The 17,408-nt window shown below is 38.8% G+C and overlaps 1 protein-coding gene across 9 annotated transcripts in view; it reads right to left on the bottom strand.

Moving 5' to 3' along the window:
- Nucleotides 1-17,408, bottom strand: part of LOC127842214 (chromodomain-helicase-DNA-binding protein Mi-2 homolog) — a 68,714-nt gene that overhangs the window by 7,415 nt on the left and 43,891 nt on the right. For all 9 annotated transcript variants that reach the window (XR_008031513.1, XR_008031514.1, XM_052371621.1 and 6 more), the window contains 15 exons: nt 16,406-16,530; nt 15,523-15,615; nt 15,021-15,156; nt 13,003-13,166; nt 12,333-12,570; nt 11,895-11,951; nt 11,315-11,486; nt 9,473-9,659; nt 7,758-8,186; nt 7,140-7,284; nt 6,225-6,314; nt 4,052-4,257; nt 2,427-2,488; nt 1,951-2,083; nt 1,143-1,338 (listed from right to left, as the gene is read on the bottom strand). Coding sequence is in view for 7 of the 9 variants with exons in the window: in XM_052371621.1 (XP_052227581.1) it covers nt 1,143-1,338; nt 1,951-2,083; nt 2,427-2,488; nt 4,052-4,257; nt 6,225-6,314; nt 7,140-7,284; nt 7,758-8,186; nt 9,473-9,659; nt 11,315-11,486; nt 11,895-11,951; nt 12,333-12,570; nt 13,003-13,166; nt 15,021-15,156; nt 15,523-15,615; nt 16,406-16,530 (2,433 nt within the window). In the remaining 2 variants the exon portion in view is untranslated. The remainder of the gene's footprint in view (nt 1-1,142; nt 1,339-1,950; nt 2,084-2,426; nt 2,489-4,051; nt 4,258-6,224; nt 6,315-7,139; nt 7,285-7,757; nt 8,187-9,472; nt 9,660-11,314; nt 11,487-11,894; nt 11,952-12,332; nt 12,571-13,002; nt 13,167-15,020; nt 15,157-15,522; nt 15,616-16,405; nt 16,531-17,408) is intronic.

Here is a 17,408-nt window from a genome sequence, read left to right as displayed (position 1 = left end):
CTTCTTATGGGGGAAAGGGTTAAGCAACTGATCAATCTCAAGAGTTTCCATGAACTGTTCAAGGGAGACAACTGCAAAAACTTGTTTTCCAATCACATCAAACTAAAGGAAGGGCCAAGGTTTGATCCCCACTGCAACACAATTTCAAGATCCTTGAGAGTGCTGAACTAGTTGTACCCAGGAAATGACATAGAGAGTGCTTCAAGGTTTTCATGCAGTGATTAAATCAAACCTGGTGTTTAGTTTTAAACAAACACTCAAAATGTACTTTTTTTCATGAACAGTTCAAGGGAAGCTACTACAACAACTCCTGTTTTATCATTACATCCTGGAATCGGAAGGGTGCCATTGCAGCTCTGAAATCTCTGTCAAAACCTCAGCCAAACAGACCGAGCACTGTTTTGATTCACCCATCAAATCGACTTTAAACTGCTTGACACAATACATTGGCTTTCAATGCAATGCTTAAATAAAGCTTAAATGGATAGCTCTCCTAGAGCAAGTAATTCTAAACAAGAAGCCAAAATGTTTGTAGCTCATGTAAAAATGTTTGCTTTTTAATTTACAAATATTTCTCTATGAAAATACGAAATATTTCATCAGCTTTTCAGAGATACTAGTAGCCTTTTTGAGAATTGTGTAGCTATTATGAGTAGTTTGTAGTCAATTGCTATTTTCAAATACCAAGAGTGGCTTACGTAGAAAAGCTTTATACTTCAAAACAAATTTGTATATTATGAATCCTTGCTTTTATGCTTGTTTCCAGCCTAGAACTCCTCAGAAAAGTCCAGTCACTTTTCTTGAATGACACTTTTTGCCTTGGCTGAATTTTTGTTTAGAATAGACTTCTTATAAACAAATAACATCATAAAAGCATAAAATGTTGTCTCTCATTGGCCTGACAGGACAGGTTGTCTCTCATTGGCCTGACAGGACAGGTTGTCTCTCATTGGCCTGACAGGACAGGTTGTCTCTCATTGGCCTGACAGGACGGCAGAGGCTAATCTAGGATGACCCTTAAAAACACATTGCTTCTTTACTGCATTAATTTGACTTTTTCAAGATGTCCCAGGCAGGATTCATAAGGCCGAGTTTTACAGAGAACAAGGCTAAAATAAGAACCAACATCAGGACACCCCCACCTTTATGCAGCACTGCGTTGGCAGGCTTGTTGCCAGCCAGAGACTCCTTGGACAGGTGCTGGTGAGACTCTGCCAGGCACTCGAGCTCGGCAAACCTCGTGTTGAGCGCCATGGCCGGGTGTGAAGGGTCCTGGGTCAGGTTGAGGTACGCTGCCCGCCGCAGCTGCTCCTCTATCACCAGGGCTTGCTCCAGTAACTGGGGGAAAAACACACAAGAAACCTATAAGTCAAATCCTAATCATTTTAGCTTAATTTTGTTGAAACCCTAAGGCTAATTGACACTCTATAGTCTGTTTCCTGAGTTGAAACTGTACTTGGTGTCCTTTGGGATAAATCCAAAGAACGCTCCCACATTGAGGATCGAAATGGTGATCTATTTCATAACAGCCTATTCAGGGACGCCACTTTACGCCTTAACTTGATTTTGGCTGAAGAGACTTTGTTTAAATAAAAAATACCACTCTAGTGTGCGCTACACAAACTTATCTGGAAAGACACTTAACACACAAGCATCAACTCTTTACCACTGAGATATGTATTTAGACATATTTGTAGTCCTTTAGAAAGTTAAATTTAATCAAATACCTTTCTTACTAAATTAAAGTTTTAAAGGCTTCATTTTTCAAAACTTAGTTACTGATGAGCAGCAAACAGCATACAACCTGAACAGACTTGAGTTACTCGCAGGCTGTTCTGGTTTTATGCTGGATGCAAAAGCCATTTTCACTTTGCTTCTTATGGGGAAAGGGTTAAGCCCCATTTTCCAAGATTGAGGCTCATATACATTCAGATTTTGTATGTAACTCACTTTGAATCTGCGAGCCAGGAACTTGTTTTTGATTTCCAGGAAGTTACCCTTGCCCTGTTCAGACAGGAAGGGTTCATTGATGATCTGGAACCTTGAATCGTTCTGAACATCCTGCCAGCGACCGTAACCATGACTGCACCCTCGTCAAGGATTTATATGCGGAGATGGAAATCAAGTTGTGCAGAAGATATAAGCTTTAATTTCTTGGTTTGAGTGACCATTATAATATTTACCCAAAGGCAACAATTTATGTGTCTGGAATTTTCTACAAAATAAAAACCCACTGACTTGTCCATGGAATCTGGAATGCAAGTTACCACAAGGACTTCAATAAATAGTATTATATTTTATGGTCTTTAGTAGTGTGTGTGTGTGTGTTTAATATCTAATGCAACCTTATTTAACATAGCAACAAAGCACCAGACTTCATGTATATATATATATATAAATATATCCAGTTTACAATCCAAGGATACGTGACAAGGCCTGCCAGAAGCCAGTAGTCATGACGACGATGCCACACTTCATGTTCACGGCTCTGAAAACAACACCATTTATGTATCAATAAAATTACACAGCTTTAGTGCTGTTATAGTAGAGGATAATCTGAAAAGGACCTTTTCACATTTTGTTAAACAGACAAAATTGCCAAAAATTGTTTCAGATTTGCAAATATTTGTTGCACTTATGTTTTTTCAAAGGGAACAGTTATACTGAACATTTACCCTGCTCCAAAATATGCATTATATGCATCTTTTGACAATTTAAAAACCTGTAAATTATTAATCATTACAAACTTGAAACTATTGTATAATTTTCAAAGTTCTGTTGTTATTGTTATATTTTGTGACACTACCAGGATTGCTTATATGTGTCTTGTTCTGTGAAAGCTGGGCATAATGCATGTGCGTAAAGTGTCGTCCCAGATTAGCCTGTGCAGTCCGCACAGGCTAATCAGGGACGACACTTTCCAACTTAACTTGATTTTCGGTAAGGAGGGACTTCCTTGAAACTAAAAATACCATTAAAGCGGAAAGTGTCGTCCCTGATTAGCCTGTGCGGACAGCACACGCTAATCTGGGACGACACTTTACGCACATGAATTAAGCCCAGTTTTATCAGAACAAGACACATATGAAGTATAAAATACGTAGAGCCATGTCAGCAGGGATGGACAGTGGTTTACGCGCTTTTCTTTTACTCCAAGAGTCAGTGGTTCGAGCACAGGTGTGTATAACTTTTTTTGAACTGAAACGTTTAGTTCTGATGTTTACATTTATCAATTTAAAGTATTTAATAACAAGCTTCAAACATGCAAAAATCTGTCACAGTGTGAAAAGGTCCCTTTGAAATTTCACTGTTAATAATTATTCAATAGGCTCCTTATAATCAGTAACTTTGAAAAGACTGGAATGTAGATTTACATATTTAGACAAACAATTTTGATTCCTAGCATTAACAATTTTAACTTTATTGTTTTAGCAATATATAAAGTCTCTAGAGTTTACGGTCAATTTTATAACAAAGTTTAAGGCACATACTGTGTAACAATTTTGGATTAGCTCAGAAAAAACAAACGAACATGAAAGAGAACAGAAGATACGAGTGATTCTACAGTTCAACACTTGAGTCTGCTCTGGAGAAAACAAGGTTAAGTCCATATTAGTTAAGTGTCATCCAAGATTATCTTGTGCAGTCAGCTCAGGCTAATCAGGGATGACACTTTACGCCCAAACTGGATATTCCCTTAAGATTTCCTTCAAACTAATTCCATAAAGCGGAAAGTGTTGCCCCTACTTTTCTGGGTGCACAACATTATGCACATGCATTAATCCTTTGCATGCTGGGAAATTTGTCGTCTGCTAAAATGTCGTCTGCTGAATTTCTAAAATTAGCATTTTCTTGATTTTTTTCAAAGAATACTATCAGAATAGCAAACAGTTTGGATCCTGATGAGACGCCACGTTCTGTGGCGTCTCATCTGGATCCAAACTGTTTGCACAGGCCTTCAAAATGCGGTTCCCGCACTGAAAGAGTTAAGCCCAGTTTTCCCAGAGCAAGTCTCTATTACATTCACCACCACTCAGCAAGTGTATATTACCTTGAGTAGCGCCCGCTGTTCGTTCTGCCAGAGTGTATGCAGCTCAGTGAAGCCCCCATCTGCAATGTTGAACATGAACTTCTGGTTGGTCTCTTCCTTCTTGGCATCCTCGGACTTATCTCCGGTCTCCTTGCCACTCTTTTCATCCTTAACATCTTTATTTTCCTTGTCCTTGTCACCTTCGACTTTAACCTCAGCTTTCTCTCCTTTAAAATGGTAAATTTCTCATCTTTAAATTGATTTATTTCTCAACTTAACATGGGTCAATATCTCACTTTTAAATTTATCTATTTCCCAACTTTAAATCTGTCAGTTTGTAATGTTTAAAAAGGTCCATATCTCACAATTAAAATGGTCAATTTCTCACCTTTAAAATGGTCAACATTATATTATATATTATAGTGAATATGTTAATGATATTTTTTATAGAAAAGGATGTTAATTCAATTGCACACTTCGTAATAAGTGTAAAATCAATTTCATATCATGAGAATTGCGCTATCAACAAAATGAAATCACAAAATAAAGATGGTAGATAATGATAATCATAAACTCTTGATTTGACTTCAGTCAAAGTATTTAGTCATTTATTGATTAAAAAAAAACTACAGAAAAAATAAAACTTTAGACCATTGCAGCTAAGGGCATGTTTAACATTAAGACCAACTCTCTTTCCGAATGATTCAAAGTCATACACTGTTGAAGTTACAGAAAACAAAATCACGCATAAACACTAAAACTCTTCATACAATTTTCCTGTTCAAAAGAAATAGATAACATAAGATATGAGCACATCTCTGGGAAAATGGGCACTGCACAGGCTAATCTGGGACAACATGTAAGGCATTAAACCCACATCACTGCACAGGCTAATCTGGGACATGTGAGGCACTGCACAGGCTAATCTGGGACAACATGTGAGGCGTTAAACCCACATCACTGCACAGGCTAATCTGGGACAACACTGCACAGGCTAATCTGGGACAGCATGTGAGGCATTAAACCCACATCACTGCACAGGCTAATCTGGGACATGTGAGGCACTGCACAGGCTAATCTGGGACAACATGTGAGGCATTAAACCCACATCACTGCACAGGCTAATCTGGGACAACACTGCACAGGCTAATCTGGGACAACATGTGAGGCATTAAACCCACATCACTGCACAGGCTAATCTGGGACAACACTGCACAGGCTAATCTGGGACAACATGTGAGGCATTAAACCCACATCACTGCACAGGCTAATCTGGGACAACACACCACAGGCTAATCTGGGACAACATGTGAGGCATTAAACCCACCGCACTGCACAGGCTAATCTGGGACAACATGTGAGGCATTAAACCCACAGGCTAATCTGGGACAACATGTGAGGCATTAACCCTTTGCATGCTGGGAAATTTGTCGTCTGCTAAAATGTCGTCTGCTGAATTTCTAAAATTAGCATTTTCTTCGATTTTTTTTTCAAAGAATACTATCAGAATAGCACACAGTTTGGATCCAGATGAGATGCCACGTTCTGTGGCGTCTCATCTGGATCCAAACTGTTTGCAAAGGCCTTCAAAATTCGGTTCCAGCACTGAAAAGGTTAACCCCATTTTCCTAGAGGTAGGCTCATACAATTGCCTGATGTATCCCAAAGCCTTAAGTGTCAGCTGGGTCTTTCATGCTGCCACCCTATAATTTGGGACTTCACTGTACCACACGCTCAAATTCCCCCAGGTGTGTTAACATGGGGTCTGATGAAGCAGTGGAAGGTAATAGGTGCTGATTTGAAATTAACTTAACATGTGAAAATCATCAAACAATTTAACAAACTATGAAAAATGGAAAAACAAACTTCTTTAATAAATTGTTACAATTGGATATACATTAGGTCATGTCTAACATATGTATGGCACTGAAAATAATATTTAAAAAATTGTTTGCTATTCAAACATTTGAAATTGACAATTATGTGGGTTTCACTTAACATAGCAAAAACTCACAGCTACAAAGATTAAAGTTGGATTGTCATGCAGGCCTTAAAATGAAAGGCTGTTATTGTTTTAAATAATGGGGCACTGGTTTGTAAGTTCAATTAAACTTCCAGTTTATGCTATAGATTGCATAGGTCTTGCTGTAAAAAAGGTACCCTGTCGCTAAAAGAAATCCACAGAACACTGTACCTTTATCAGCCTCCTTTTTGTCCTGTTCTTCACCCTCAATTTTCTCTTCTTTAACCTCCGTCTTTACTTCATCCTTTTTCTCTTCTTGTACTGTGAAACCATGGTAAATTATGGGTAACTTAAAATGTGAGCCTCACTCTGCGAAAACAGGGCTTAATGAAGGTGCATCATGCGAAAACAGGGCTTAATGAAGGTGCATCATGCAAAAAACAGGGCTTAATGAAGGTGCATCATGCGAAAACAGGGCTTAATGAAGGTGCATAAAAAGTTGATACAGATTAGCCTGTGCAGTCTGCTATGGCTAATCTGGGAGGACACTTCACGTCTTTATGGAATTCTTCTTTTAGTTAAGTATCTTCTAACGAAAATCAAGTTTAAACAGAAAGTGTCGTCAGTGATAGACTGGGATGACACTTTATGCACATGCATTAAGCCCAGATTTCCCCAGACAGAGGGTCTAATCCCCTAAATATGCATTAAAATAACAAATAATGAGTGTTATTATTATCTATAATAAAACAACAATAATATAAAAGTATTCTACTTCTAACTTGAATCTTAACATATTTTGCATTGACATGAGAATTAGGACTAAGAAGGTTTTTATAAGACAAGCAGGCTTTCCATTTTTGAGTGGCACCCTGCGCCTTTTGTGATACTTGATCTTGTCCTACTACCATACTACACCATGTATTACCCGCACACATTGTTTTCATGCCAAACATGGAGTCTATTATGGATATTTAGGAAAGCACAATGATTTTTTCAAAAGTTAGCACTTATAAACATAGTTGTATCAATGTATAACACACAGACACTTGTTAAATTGAAATTTTGGGGTTTATAACGGCAAGCAATATATGATAATTTAGGGTAATTCTTCTACTGACAGCTTTGAAACACTAAAACCAGTACCTTTCTGACCATCAGACAAAGCAGAGTCGCCTGTATCCATAGGTTCTTCCTTGGTGCTGACCTCTATACTCGGTTTCTCTGCCTTAACTGTCTCCACAGCTTTCTCAGACTCATCACCTTTGCTGGCCTCATCGGTCTTGACCTCCTAAGATATTGATCAAACAATGGTAAAGACATAGCTTACAAGTTTCATTGTTGGCATTGTAATTAATACATTTATAACATTTAGAGACTGCAACAACTTTATGTGGATGCGTTCTATATTGTATGCTATCTGTCAAAATTGAGTCGTCTGTAGTTGTTTTCTTATATTTAATTACTCTTTTATTCATTACAACTGGGGCACATACGTAGCATCAGGATACTTTATTGTCAGAGTACCTTACTGTCAAGTGAAAAAGAATCTCGAGACATTAATCATAATTATTTCAGAATTATATTTTCTTAAGAGAAAAGGAAGCAATAGGGGAAAAGTGCAAGTGGACAAGCAACGAACATTTTCGTTGTTATACAGGGTATTTAATAGAAATTACGTATGCCAGATTCCTAAATAACCATCCACACCAGCTCTCCTAATTTAACATAAAAGCTTAACTTCCCTTCCAGACCAAGACATACCTTAGCTTCACCAGTATCCATCTTCTCAGGCTTATCTTCCACTTTATCATCAGCCTTTCCATCCCCATCCCCTTTCTCTGTTCCCTTTTCATCCTTAGCACCTTTCTCTTCTTCCTCCTTTTCCTTTTCAGCACCTTCTGATTTCTCTGCCTCTTTATCTAATGTTTTATCCCCATCTTCAGCAATATCTTTCTCTGCCTTGGCACTTCCTTCTGCTTCAGCCTTTGCTTCTGTCTCTGTTTTTTCGCTGTCTTTACCCTCTGCTTCAACATTTGCTTTCTCTTCACCATTCTTATCTGTCTCTGCTGCTTTCTCTTTTCCAGAAGGCGATGAGGCATTCTCCTTCTCAAATTTGGCTTTTTCTACTGCTTCTGTTGCCTTTGTGTATGGCATACTGTTTAACCCATTTACTGCTTCAAATTCCTGAACCTATGAAAATAAAATTTGACAACTTGATGAACATTAGGAAATCAACAAGAGATGTGTTTGTCAGAAACACAATGCCACCTACTGCGCCGCTTTGATTTATTAACAAGAGATGTGTTTGTCAGAAACACAATGCCCCCTACTGCCCCGCTTTGACGCATGTTTTTTTACCTTTGACCTTGAAGGATGACCTTGACGTTTCACCAATCAAAATGTGCAGCTCCATGCCAAATATCAAGTTGCTATGTGAAGGGACATACAAGTTATGAGCATTTTTTGAAACCTAAATGCCAAACCTAAATGCAAAGTGTGACGGAAAGACAGACAGACAGACGTAAGGACGGCCGATCACTATATGCCTTCTTTTGGGTACATAAATTTTTTTATCATTTGGCAGGTACCGATATTTATCTCCCATTGAAGCTTATTACTTCCCTTTAATTTGTTTATTTGACCTTTGACATTGAAGGATGACCTTGACTTTTCACCACTCAAAATGTGCAGCTCCATGAGATACACATGCATGCCAAATATCAAGTTGCTATCTGAAGCGACATAGAAGTTATGAGCATTTTTCGAAACCTAAACGCGAAACCTAAACGCAAAGTGTGACGGAAAGACGGACGGTCCAGTCACTATATGCCCTCCTTCGAGGGCAAAAAAATCACTTCAATGAACAATCATATAGGTATTCATCTGCAGGTAGTGTGATATTTGACCTCATAGATTATAGCTACTACATAACTTGTTTCATGCAGTCTCCATAAAAATGAACAAAACAAGTTCTTCAGGAAACAAACATGGGATGGTCCCTTATTAATCCAAGTACATACATGTATTATCAACAGAATTTGAGCACAAAAATTCACTAGTAATATTTCTGATTTTTGTTAGGTAATAGTGTCAAGAATCATTTAAATTGCATGCAAATGGCACATATTAAAGATTAACAAAACTTTTTACAGAAATCTTGTTTTTGGAAAACTTCAGGTTATTTTTCAGAATAGAGACTTGCGAATAGCAGCCATAGAAAAGACAAGGTCAAGGACTCGTCCGCAGGCTCAACATTTTCTATAGACTCCTGTTTGACTCCTTTTAACAAAATTCTTCTCATTTTTGTTATTTTATTGCTACTAATGAAAGAAAAGTTGTTGCCAAATAAAATTTTCTTTAGCCAAGCGGGGCAATTTGTAGCCATTGGCTATTTTGGTGAATGGCAGAGTAAGCCCAGAGACTTCACACAGCCAAACAATGCCATCTTGCAAAGATATGATATCGATGCTGCTCACCTTTTTCCTCACGAGGGACATGATGCCAATTCTTGTGAGCACGTGTTGTCTGGACAGGCCCTCTCGAGGCACACCGTCTGCGAACGTTTCAGCATTATCTGCCCCTGGTTCGCACAAGTGGCGCATGAACAGCGACACGTATGCTCGAAACACCTTCTCAGACTTGCCTCTGAGGTCTCGTACCAGCCTGCAAAGGGATACAAAATGTTTACTGTAAGTAGATGAAACCAAACAGGGACTTTAAATGGTAACCTCTAATCCAAAACTTACCAGCCTAGATAAGAATACAACAAAATACTGTTTATAACATGACCTACGCTCCAGGAGTGAAATAACGTTATGCTCAATTTTGTTTATAACACAGGTGTTATTACACTAGTTATATAACTGTGAAATGACATCATTTTTTGTGGCAAAATGACGTCATTATTCCAGCGAATTTCTTCACTTGCACTCTTTTACAATGTGAAAACACAGTGAAAAGAGCATAAAATAACAAGAAAATTTGTTGGTCATGTTATAAATAGAAACTTAGATTTGTGGTCATTTTGTATTGAATTTATTAAACTCGTCATCTAAATAAAGATAAAAACTCGGCAAGCCTCGTTTTTTTATCTTTATTTAGATGGCTTGTTTAATAAATTCAATACAAAACGACCACTCATGCAAGATCCTATATATATTACATATTATAAGCAGACAATTGGCATAAATAGTAATAACTAGCAATCCCCACAGGCTAATAAGGGCATGCACTTACAGCCTTGACTAGATTTTTGTTCGAAAGAGATTTCCTGTAAACAAAAAACCCATAAAAGAGTAAAGTGTCGTCCCTGATTAGTCTACGCAGACTGCACAGGCTTATCTGGAACAACACTTAAGCCTGGTTTAAAGTGGGCGTGTTCATTTACATTTCAAAAACAAAAGCTAACAACAGCAGACAACACTTACAGCCTAGACAACAGCAGACAACACTTACAGCCTAGTCTAGAGTTTTGTTTAGAAGAGACTTCCTTAACATAAAATCCATAAAAGTGGAAAGTGTTGTCCCTGATTAGTCAGTGCGGACTGCATGATTAGTCTGTGCGGACTGCATGAGTCTGTGCGGACTGCATGATTAGTCTGTGCAAACTGCATGACGAGTCTGTGCGGACTGCATGATTAGTCTGTGCGGACTGCATGATTAGTCTGTGCGGACTGCATGATTAGTCTATGCGGACTGCATGATAAGTCTATGCGGACTGCATGATAAGTCAGTGCGGACTGCATGATTAGTCTGTGCGGACTGCATGATTAGTCTGTGCGGACTGCATGACGAGTCTGTGCGGACTGCATGATTAGTCTGTGCGGACTGCATGATTAGTCTGTGCGGACTGCATGATTAGTCTGTGCGGACTGCATGACGAGTCTGTGCAGACTGCATGATTAGTCTGTGCGGACTGCATGATTAGTCTGTGCGGACTGCATGATTAGTCTATGCGGACTGCATGATTAGTCTATGCGGACTGCATGATTAGTCTGTGTGGACTGCATGATTAGACTGTGCGGACAGCATGATTAGTCTGTGCGGACTGCATGATTAGTCTGTGCGGACTGCATGATTAGTCTGTGCGGACTGCATGATTAGTCTGTGCGGACTGCATGAATAGTCTGTGCGGACTGCATGAATAGTCTGTGCGGACTGCATGAATAGTCTGTGCGGACTGCATGATTAGTCTGTGCGGACTGCATGATTAGTCTGTGCGGACTGCTAGTCTGTGCGGACTGCATGATTAGTCTATGCGGACTGTGCGGACTGCACAGACTTATCTAGGACTACACTTTTCGCACATGAAGACTCACCACTGTGAGTTGAAGGCGTCCTGGGGAGGCATGCCGTATCTCATGACAGCGTTGAGGAAGGCTTTCCTCTGTCTGGCGTTGAAGCCCAGTACCTCAATCTGCCCGTTGACCCTGGCCAGCAGTGGGGGCAGGGGCCGGTCCCTCTCACGGCGCTCTGAACGCTTGCTACGAACTGAAGTGTAACAAATCAAGCTCATAACGCTCTCTATGAACTGAATAATAACAAATAGAGATGACAAGAGGAGTAAGGTGGTTGAATTTCTTCAATTATGAAAATAGTATAAATTGAAATTACAGGGATTGCGAAATCTAGTATTGGCTTACAAAATGCTTGCTACAGACTGCATTATAACAAATGACAAGATAAAAGATGAGTACGTTTGTTGACATTAAATTGATATTACAGGGCTGGTCTATTGAAATCATAGAGTCAATTCAGAAAATTAAAAGACTCAATTTCTAAATCTATGGACTAAATCTATTATACAAGAACAATATATCATCATACTAAGCAGACATTATATTTGTTCAAAGCTAAGGGAAGTCTTCAATTATTTTTTTTACAGATCTCTGTACATACTTGCATCTCTGGACCCATCGCCCATGAATTCATCATCATCATCATCTTCATTCTCCCCTGAAAACAAACACAAATGGAAAATGAACTTGAGCACATGATGTATTTAGACGGATGTGATAGGCCACATACTGTCTTCACCTAGAGGACATTCATTGTAATTTATTATTCTAAATTGCATGATCAAAAAAACCAGTCCCAACAAGCTGTTTAATGGCAAAATCTGAACTTTGGTCTCTAAGTGTGACCTTCAAATTTGAGCTTTAATCCACAAACTTACACATACAATCAACAATTGTCATTGCTTTATCAACCTTTCTGAAAACAGACCTAACTAAAATGATTTCCTGAACAATCATAGAACGATCCAATATAGTCTTACAAAAAAATGTCCCAAACAAACATATTTTCAAGTATGGCCCACTCAAATAAAGCCCTCACCATTGTGGCTGAAGTCTGAATCATAGTCAGACATGGACTCCTTCCAGGCCACGTCGTCCTGGTTACCAAGCGCTGCATCGTTGTAGTTGACCTGCTTGCGGACGCGCTTGCCCTTGCCGAGGGTGCGTGCCAGGTCCTCCTGCTGCTGCTCATAGTGGTGTCTCAGCAGTTTCTCCCAGTAGGCGGGGTCAGCATGCTCCGCCTCCTGCTTCAGAACCTCTGTCTCTGGCTCCTCCTCCTAGAGAGTGATAAGTTCACAACTTGTAGGATTTACATTTCCATAAATGTACATACAATGTAATTTATTTTCAATGAACATCCATTAAAAATGATTGACATTTCAACGAATGTCTATTAAAAATTATTCAGGTTTCAATGAATTCCATTTGACAAATTTGGTGTTTCAGCAAATGTCCCTGTGCATGTAAATTTATCTTATGCCTAATCCAATCTATATACATGAATGTCATTTGTTTAATTTGATACCTCATGACTTAGGTAACACACAACCCTGCAGTACTTACATCACCTTCCCCCTTGAATTTTAAGTAGACGATAAATGTAAGAGTCAAAACAAATCTTCCAGTTACACACTACCCTGTACTTAGGTGACATACTAATCTGTACTTAGGTTTCACACTACCCTGTACTGAGATTACAAACCACTCACATCACTCTCCCCCTCCTTGACTGTGTAGGAGGCAACCTTGAAGGAGTCGAAGTAGTCGTTCATGGCTATCTCCTTCTCCTCCTGGGCCTCCTTGGATCTGTCCAGCAGCTGGGCAATGGCCTCGTCATCGTACACGATACGCTTCTCCTCTTCACCGTCCTCACCTGCAGCAGGGAACCAGAGCAGATTTAAGATTTTTATTTGACTGAATTCTGCACCAAAATTCCATTTTACTACTTCAGAAGTATACTTTGGCTTTAAAAAAAGTATATTTTTATGTTTTGTAAACTTGTATAAATATGCATGTTGAATGAAACATTTTAACTGGATTTCATCGTCACACTGTCTTATACCATAATAACTCTTGGTTTTCTGACACTGTAAATTTTCGGACACCCTCTTTTATATAAAAAATCATCATTTTTAAAGAATCCTATTTTTCGGACACCCAGATTCTCTCCTATTTTTAATTACTCCAACTTTTCTTATGGTTGAATTTTTTATTAGAATTAAACATATTTACATTCATTTCATGACACATTACACATTCTTTTACAACCGAGTAATACATTCTTTTACAACCGAGTAATAACCGAGTAATAACAGTAGGTGAGAATCTTATTTTGTTTGTTAACAAATATTATCACATACTGTAAAAAATTCCCAATAAATCCAAAAATGTTGAGAAACTTTCCCTTCACAAGAACCCCAATACCATTACCCCGTTTCTTAGGTCACCTATGCATTATATGTGAAATCCCTTAAGAAAACAAGAGCACCGCCTTGCGGGTGCAGACTGCTGATCTATTTTTCTTTTTAAAGGTAAAGGGACCTATCTCAATTTCAATCACAAAGGAGGGGGGGGGGGGGGGGGGGGAGGGGGAGAGGGGTGTATAGTGTGGGGGTGTGGTCATTTATTACATTTTCTTCCAAAAATGCCCCCCAAAAATGCCAAAAACATTTTTTGGGGGGGGGGGGGATTCTTGGGTGGGATGGTTGGACGGTATGTTTAAAAAAAAATGGGGGGGGGGTTGGGGGGGGGGGATATAGTGTGAGGGTGTGGTGGTCATTTATTAGATGATCTTTATAAAAAATAAAATGGGGGGGGGGATTCGGGGGGGGGGGGGGAAGTTATGGCAATTTTAGCAAAATTTAATAATTTGACCTTGAGAGTCAAGGTCATTCAAAGGTCAAGGTAAAATTCAACTTGCCAGTTACAGTACCTTCATGATAGCATGAAAGTATTTGACGTTTGAAAGCAATAGCCTTGATACTTAAGTAGTCAAGTGGATCTAAACACAAAAATTAACCATATATTCAAAGTTACTAAGTCAAAAAAGCGCCATAATTCCGTAAAAATGACAACCAGAGTTATGCAACTTGTCCTTTACTGTCCCCTTATGATAGTTTGCCAGTATTCCAAGTATGAAAGCTATATCTATGATACTTTAGGGGTAAAGCGGACCAAAACACAAAACTTAACCAAATTTTCAATTTTCTAAGTATAAAGGGCCCATAATTGCGTCAAAATGCCAGTCAGAGTAACATTACTTTGCCTGCACAGTCCCCTGCACAATAGCTTTGATACTTTAGGAATAAAGTGGACCTAAACACAAAACTTAACCAAATTTTAAATTTTCTTGTAAAAGAATGTATTACTTTGCCTGCACAGTCCCCTTATGATAGTTAGTAAGTGTTGCAAGTATGAAAGCAAAAGCTTTGATACTTAAGGAATAAAGTGGACCTAAACACAAAACTTAACCAAAAATTTCAATTATAAAAAGGGCACATAATTCTGTCAAAATGCACGCCAGAGTTATCTAACTTTGCCTGCCCAGTCCCCTAATGATAGTAGGTAAGTGTACCAAGTTTGAATGCAATAGCATTGATACTTTATGAGAAAAGTGGACCTAAACGCAAAACCTAACCAGACACCGACGCCAAGGTGATGACAAAAGCTCTTTTTTTTTTTCTTCAAAAAATAGATGAGCTAAAAAATCAACAGAAAATAACCCCACCTTCGACCTCCTTGAAGAGTTCTTCCGTTCCAAACTTGAGGATATCGTCTAGCTCCTGTTTGGACATGGAGGTGGTCTTGTTGCCCACGCCCGGGCGCACCACGAGATGCTGCAACATCATCTTCTTCTTGGCCACCTGCAGTAATTATTTTGTGGGTTACATGTTACGGCCTCTGCCTTTTAGATTGGGAAAAATGTATAAACCATAATAAACCATAAAATAGTGAAAAACAAAACATTATTAATACATGTATGATTATGAATAAGAGTATTCAAATGTATACATGCATATTTAACTTTAATTTTTAATTTTTCTAATAAAGTGCTACTAAATAACATCCCTGTGTAATGTACTATAACCAATTTATCAGTGTATTGGAACAGTTTGGCATTTTGGGGGTAAATTTTGGTCAGATTTTTTGGAAAAAAAAACAGTTCCTTTTTGCAATTGGGAAACAGCCTGAAAGAATCTGATATTTATGGGGCCAACAAAATCCCTGACCTGTGTAATACGCTCCTCCACAGAGGCACGTGTCACAAACCGGTAGATAAGGACGCGGTTGGCCTGACCGATTCTGTGGGCTCGACTGAACGCCTGAAATCAAAATAAGTATTTGTTTAGTTGATTGCATAATCCTTTAACCAGTAGTTTATGGCTATCACAGACCAGTTGAAGCGACCAATCTTGTGGGATTGACTGAATGCCTGAAATAGTACAGCCATTTTTTCATTTTTTTAAACTATCCTAATTGAAAAAAAATCCAAAATTACAAATGGCCGTCCAGAAAATTTCCAAAAGAAAGGAAGTTTCGTGAATTTGTTCCAAATTAATTATCTGCAAGTAAACGAATAAATTAAGCACAGGAACTGAATATTTCAGCTGAAAAGGCATGTAAAAAATATTTTGATGGGATTGTGCAATTAAGTACCAAGCAATTAAAAAGACCCATAATTCCAAATGTGAAGATTTAAACTTATTATTCTTAGAGTTTTTCAAGTTATTATTTTCCACTTGGTAAAGCACAGGTAGTTCTCCCAAAAAATTAGATGTAGTAATAACTATTACAGCTGACTGAACACTGCTGTAATATTTCAAATTGAATGCGTGACTAAGTCTAGGCATGTAAAAAGTATGTACAAAAAATGGAATTTCATTCATATACTTTTTGTGAAAACGGTTATTACCTCACAGACTAACCCAGAATTCTGAAAATATCTGAAATTCAGTAATCAGACAAGTAGGGTCAAAATATGCTTTCATTTTTACATCTTGCAGCCAAAATCATTAGTTTTAATAATTTCACCAAGGCACATATCTGTGTGTACCTGAATAACATTATGTGGGCTCCAGTCTGAGTCATAGATGCTGACATATCTGTGTGTACCTGAATATCATTATGTGGATTCCAGTCAGAGTCATAGATGATGACAGTGTCTGCAGTGGCCAGGTTGATCCCCAAGCCTCCTGACCGCGTGGAGAGCAGGAAACAGAACTGCTCTGCACCAGGAGCTGAAAAAAAAAACATCACATGTACACAAACTCATCACTTGTACACAAACTCATCACATGTACATAGACTCATCACATGTACACAGACTCATCACATGTACACAGACTCATCACATGAACATAGACTCATCACATGAACACAGACTCATCACATTTACATAGACTCATTTAAAAGAAAACTACAATAATTGCAGAGTGTAGTCCCTTATAAGTCAGTCCGGACTGCAAGTGCATTAAGTGTAGTCCCTTATAAGTCAGTCCGGACTGCAAGCGCATTAAGTGTAGTCCCTTATAAGTCAGTCCGGACTGCAAGTGCATTAAGTGTAGTCCCTTATAAGTCAGTCCGGACTGCAAGTGCATTAAGTGTAGTCCCTTATAAGTCAGTCCGGACTGCAAGCGCATTAAGTGTAGTCCCTTATAAGTCAGTCCGGACTGCAAGTGCATTAAGTGAAGTCCCTTATAAGTCAGTCCGGACTGCAAGTGCATTAAGTGTAGTCCCTTATAAGTCAGTCCGGACTGCAAGTGCATTAAGCAGAGAGTGTAGTCCCTTATAAGTCAGTCCAGACTGCAAGTGCATTAAGTGTAGTCCCTTATAAGTCAGTCCGGACTGCAAGTGCATTAAGCAGAGAGTGTAGTCCCTTATAAGTCAGTCCGGACTGCAAGTGCATTAAGCAGAGAGTGTAGTCCCTTATAAGTCAGTCCAGACTGCAAGTGCATTAAGCAGAGAGTGTAGTCCCTTATAAGTCAGTCCGGACTGCAAGTGCATTAAGCAGAGAGTGTAGTCCCTTATAAGTCAGTCCAGACTGCAAGTGCATTAAGTGTAGTCCCTTATAAGTCAGTCCGGACTGCAAGTGCATTAAGCAGAGAGTGTAGTCCCT

The sequence above is a fragment of the Dreissena polymorpha genome, chromosome 8, assembly GCF_020536995.1.
Source record: "Dreissena polymorpha isolate Duluth1 chromosome 8, UMN_Dpol_1.0, whole genome shotgun sequence".
In the NCBI taxonomy this organism is placed as follows: Eukaryota; Metazoa; Mollusca; class Bivalvia; order Myida; family Dreissenidae; genus Dreissena; species Dreissena polymorpha.
This window is presented reverse-complemented; position numbering and strand designations above follow the sequence as displayed.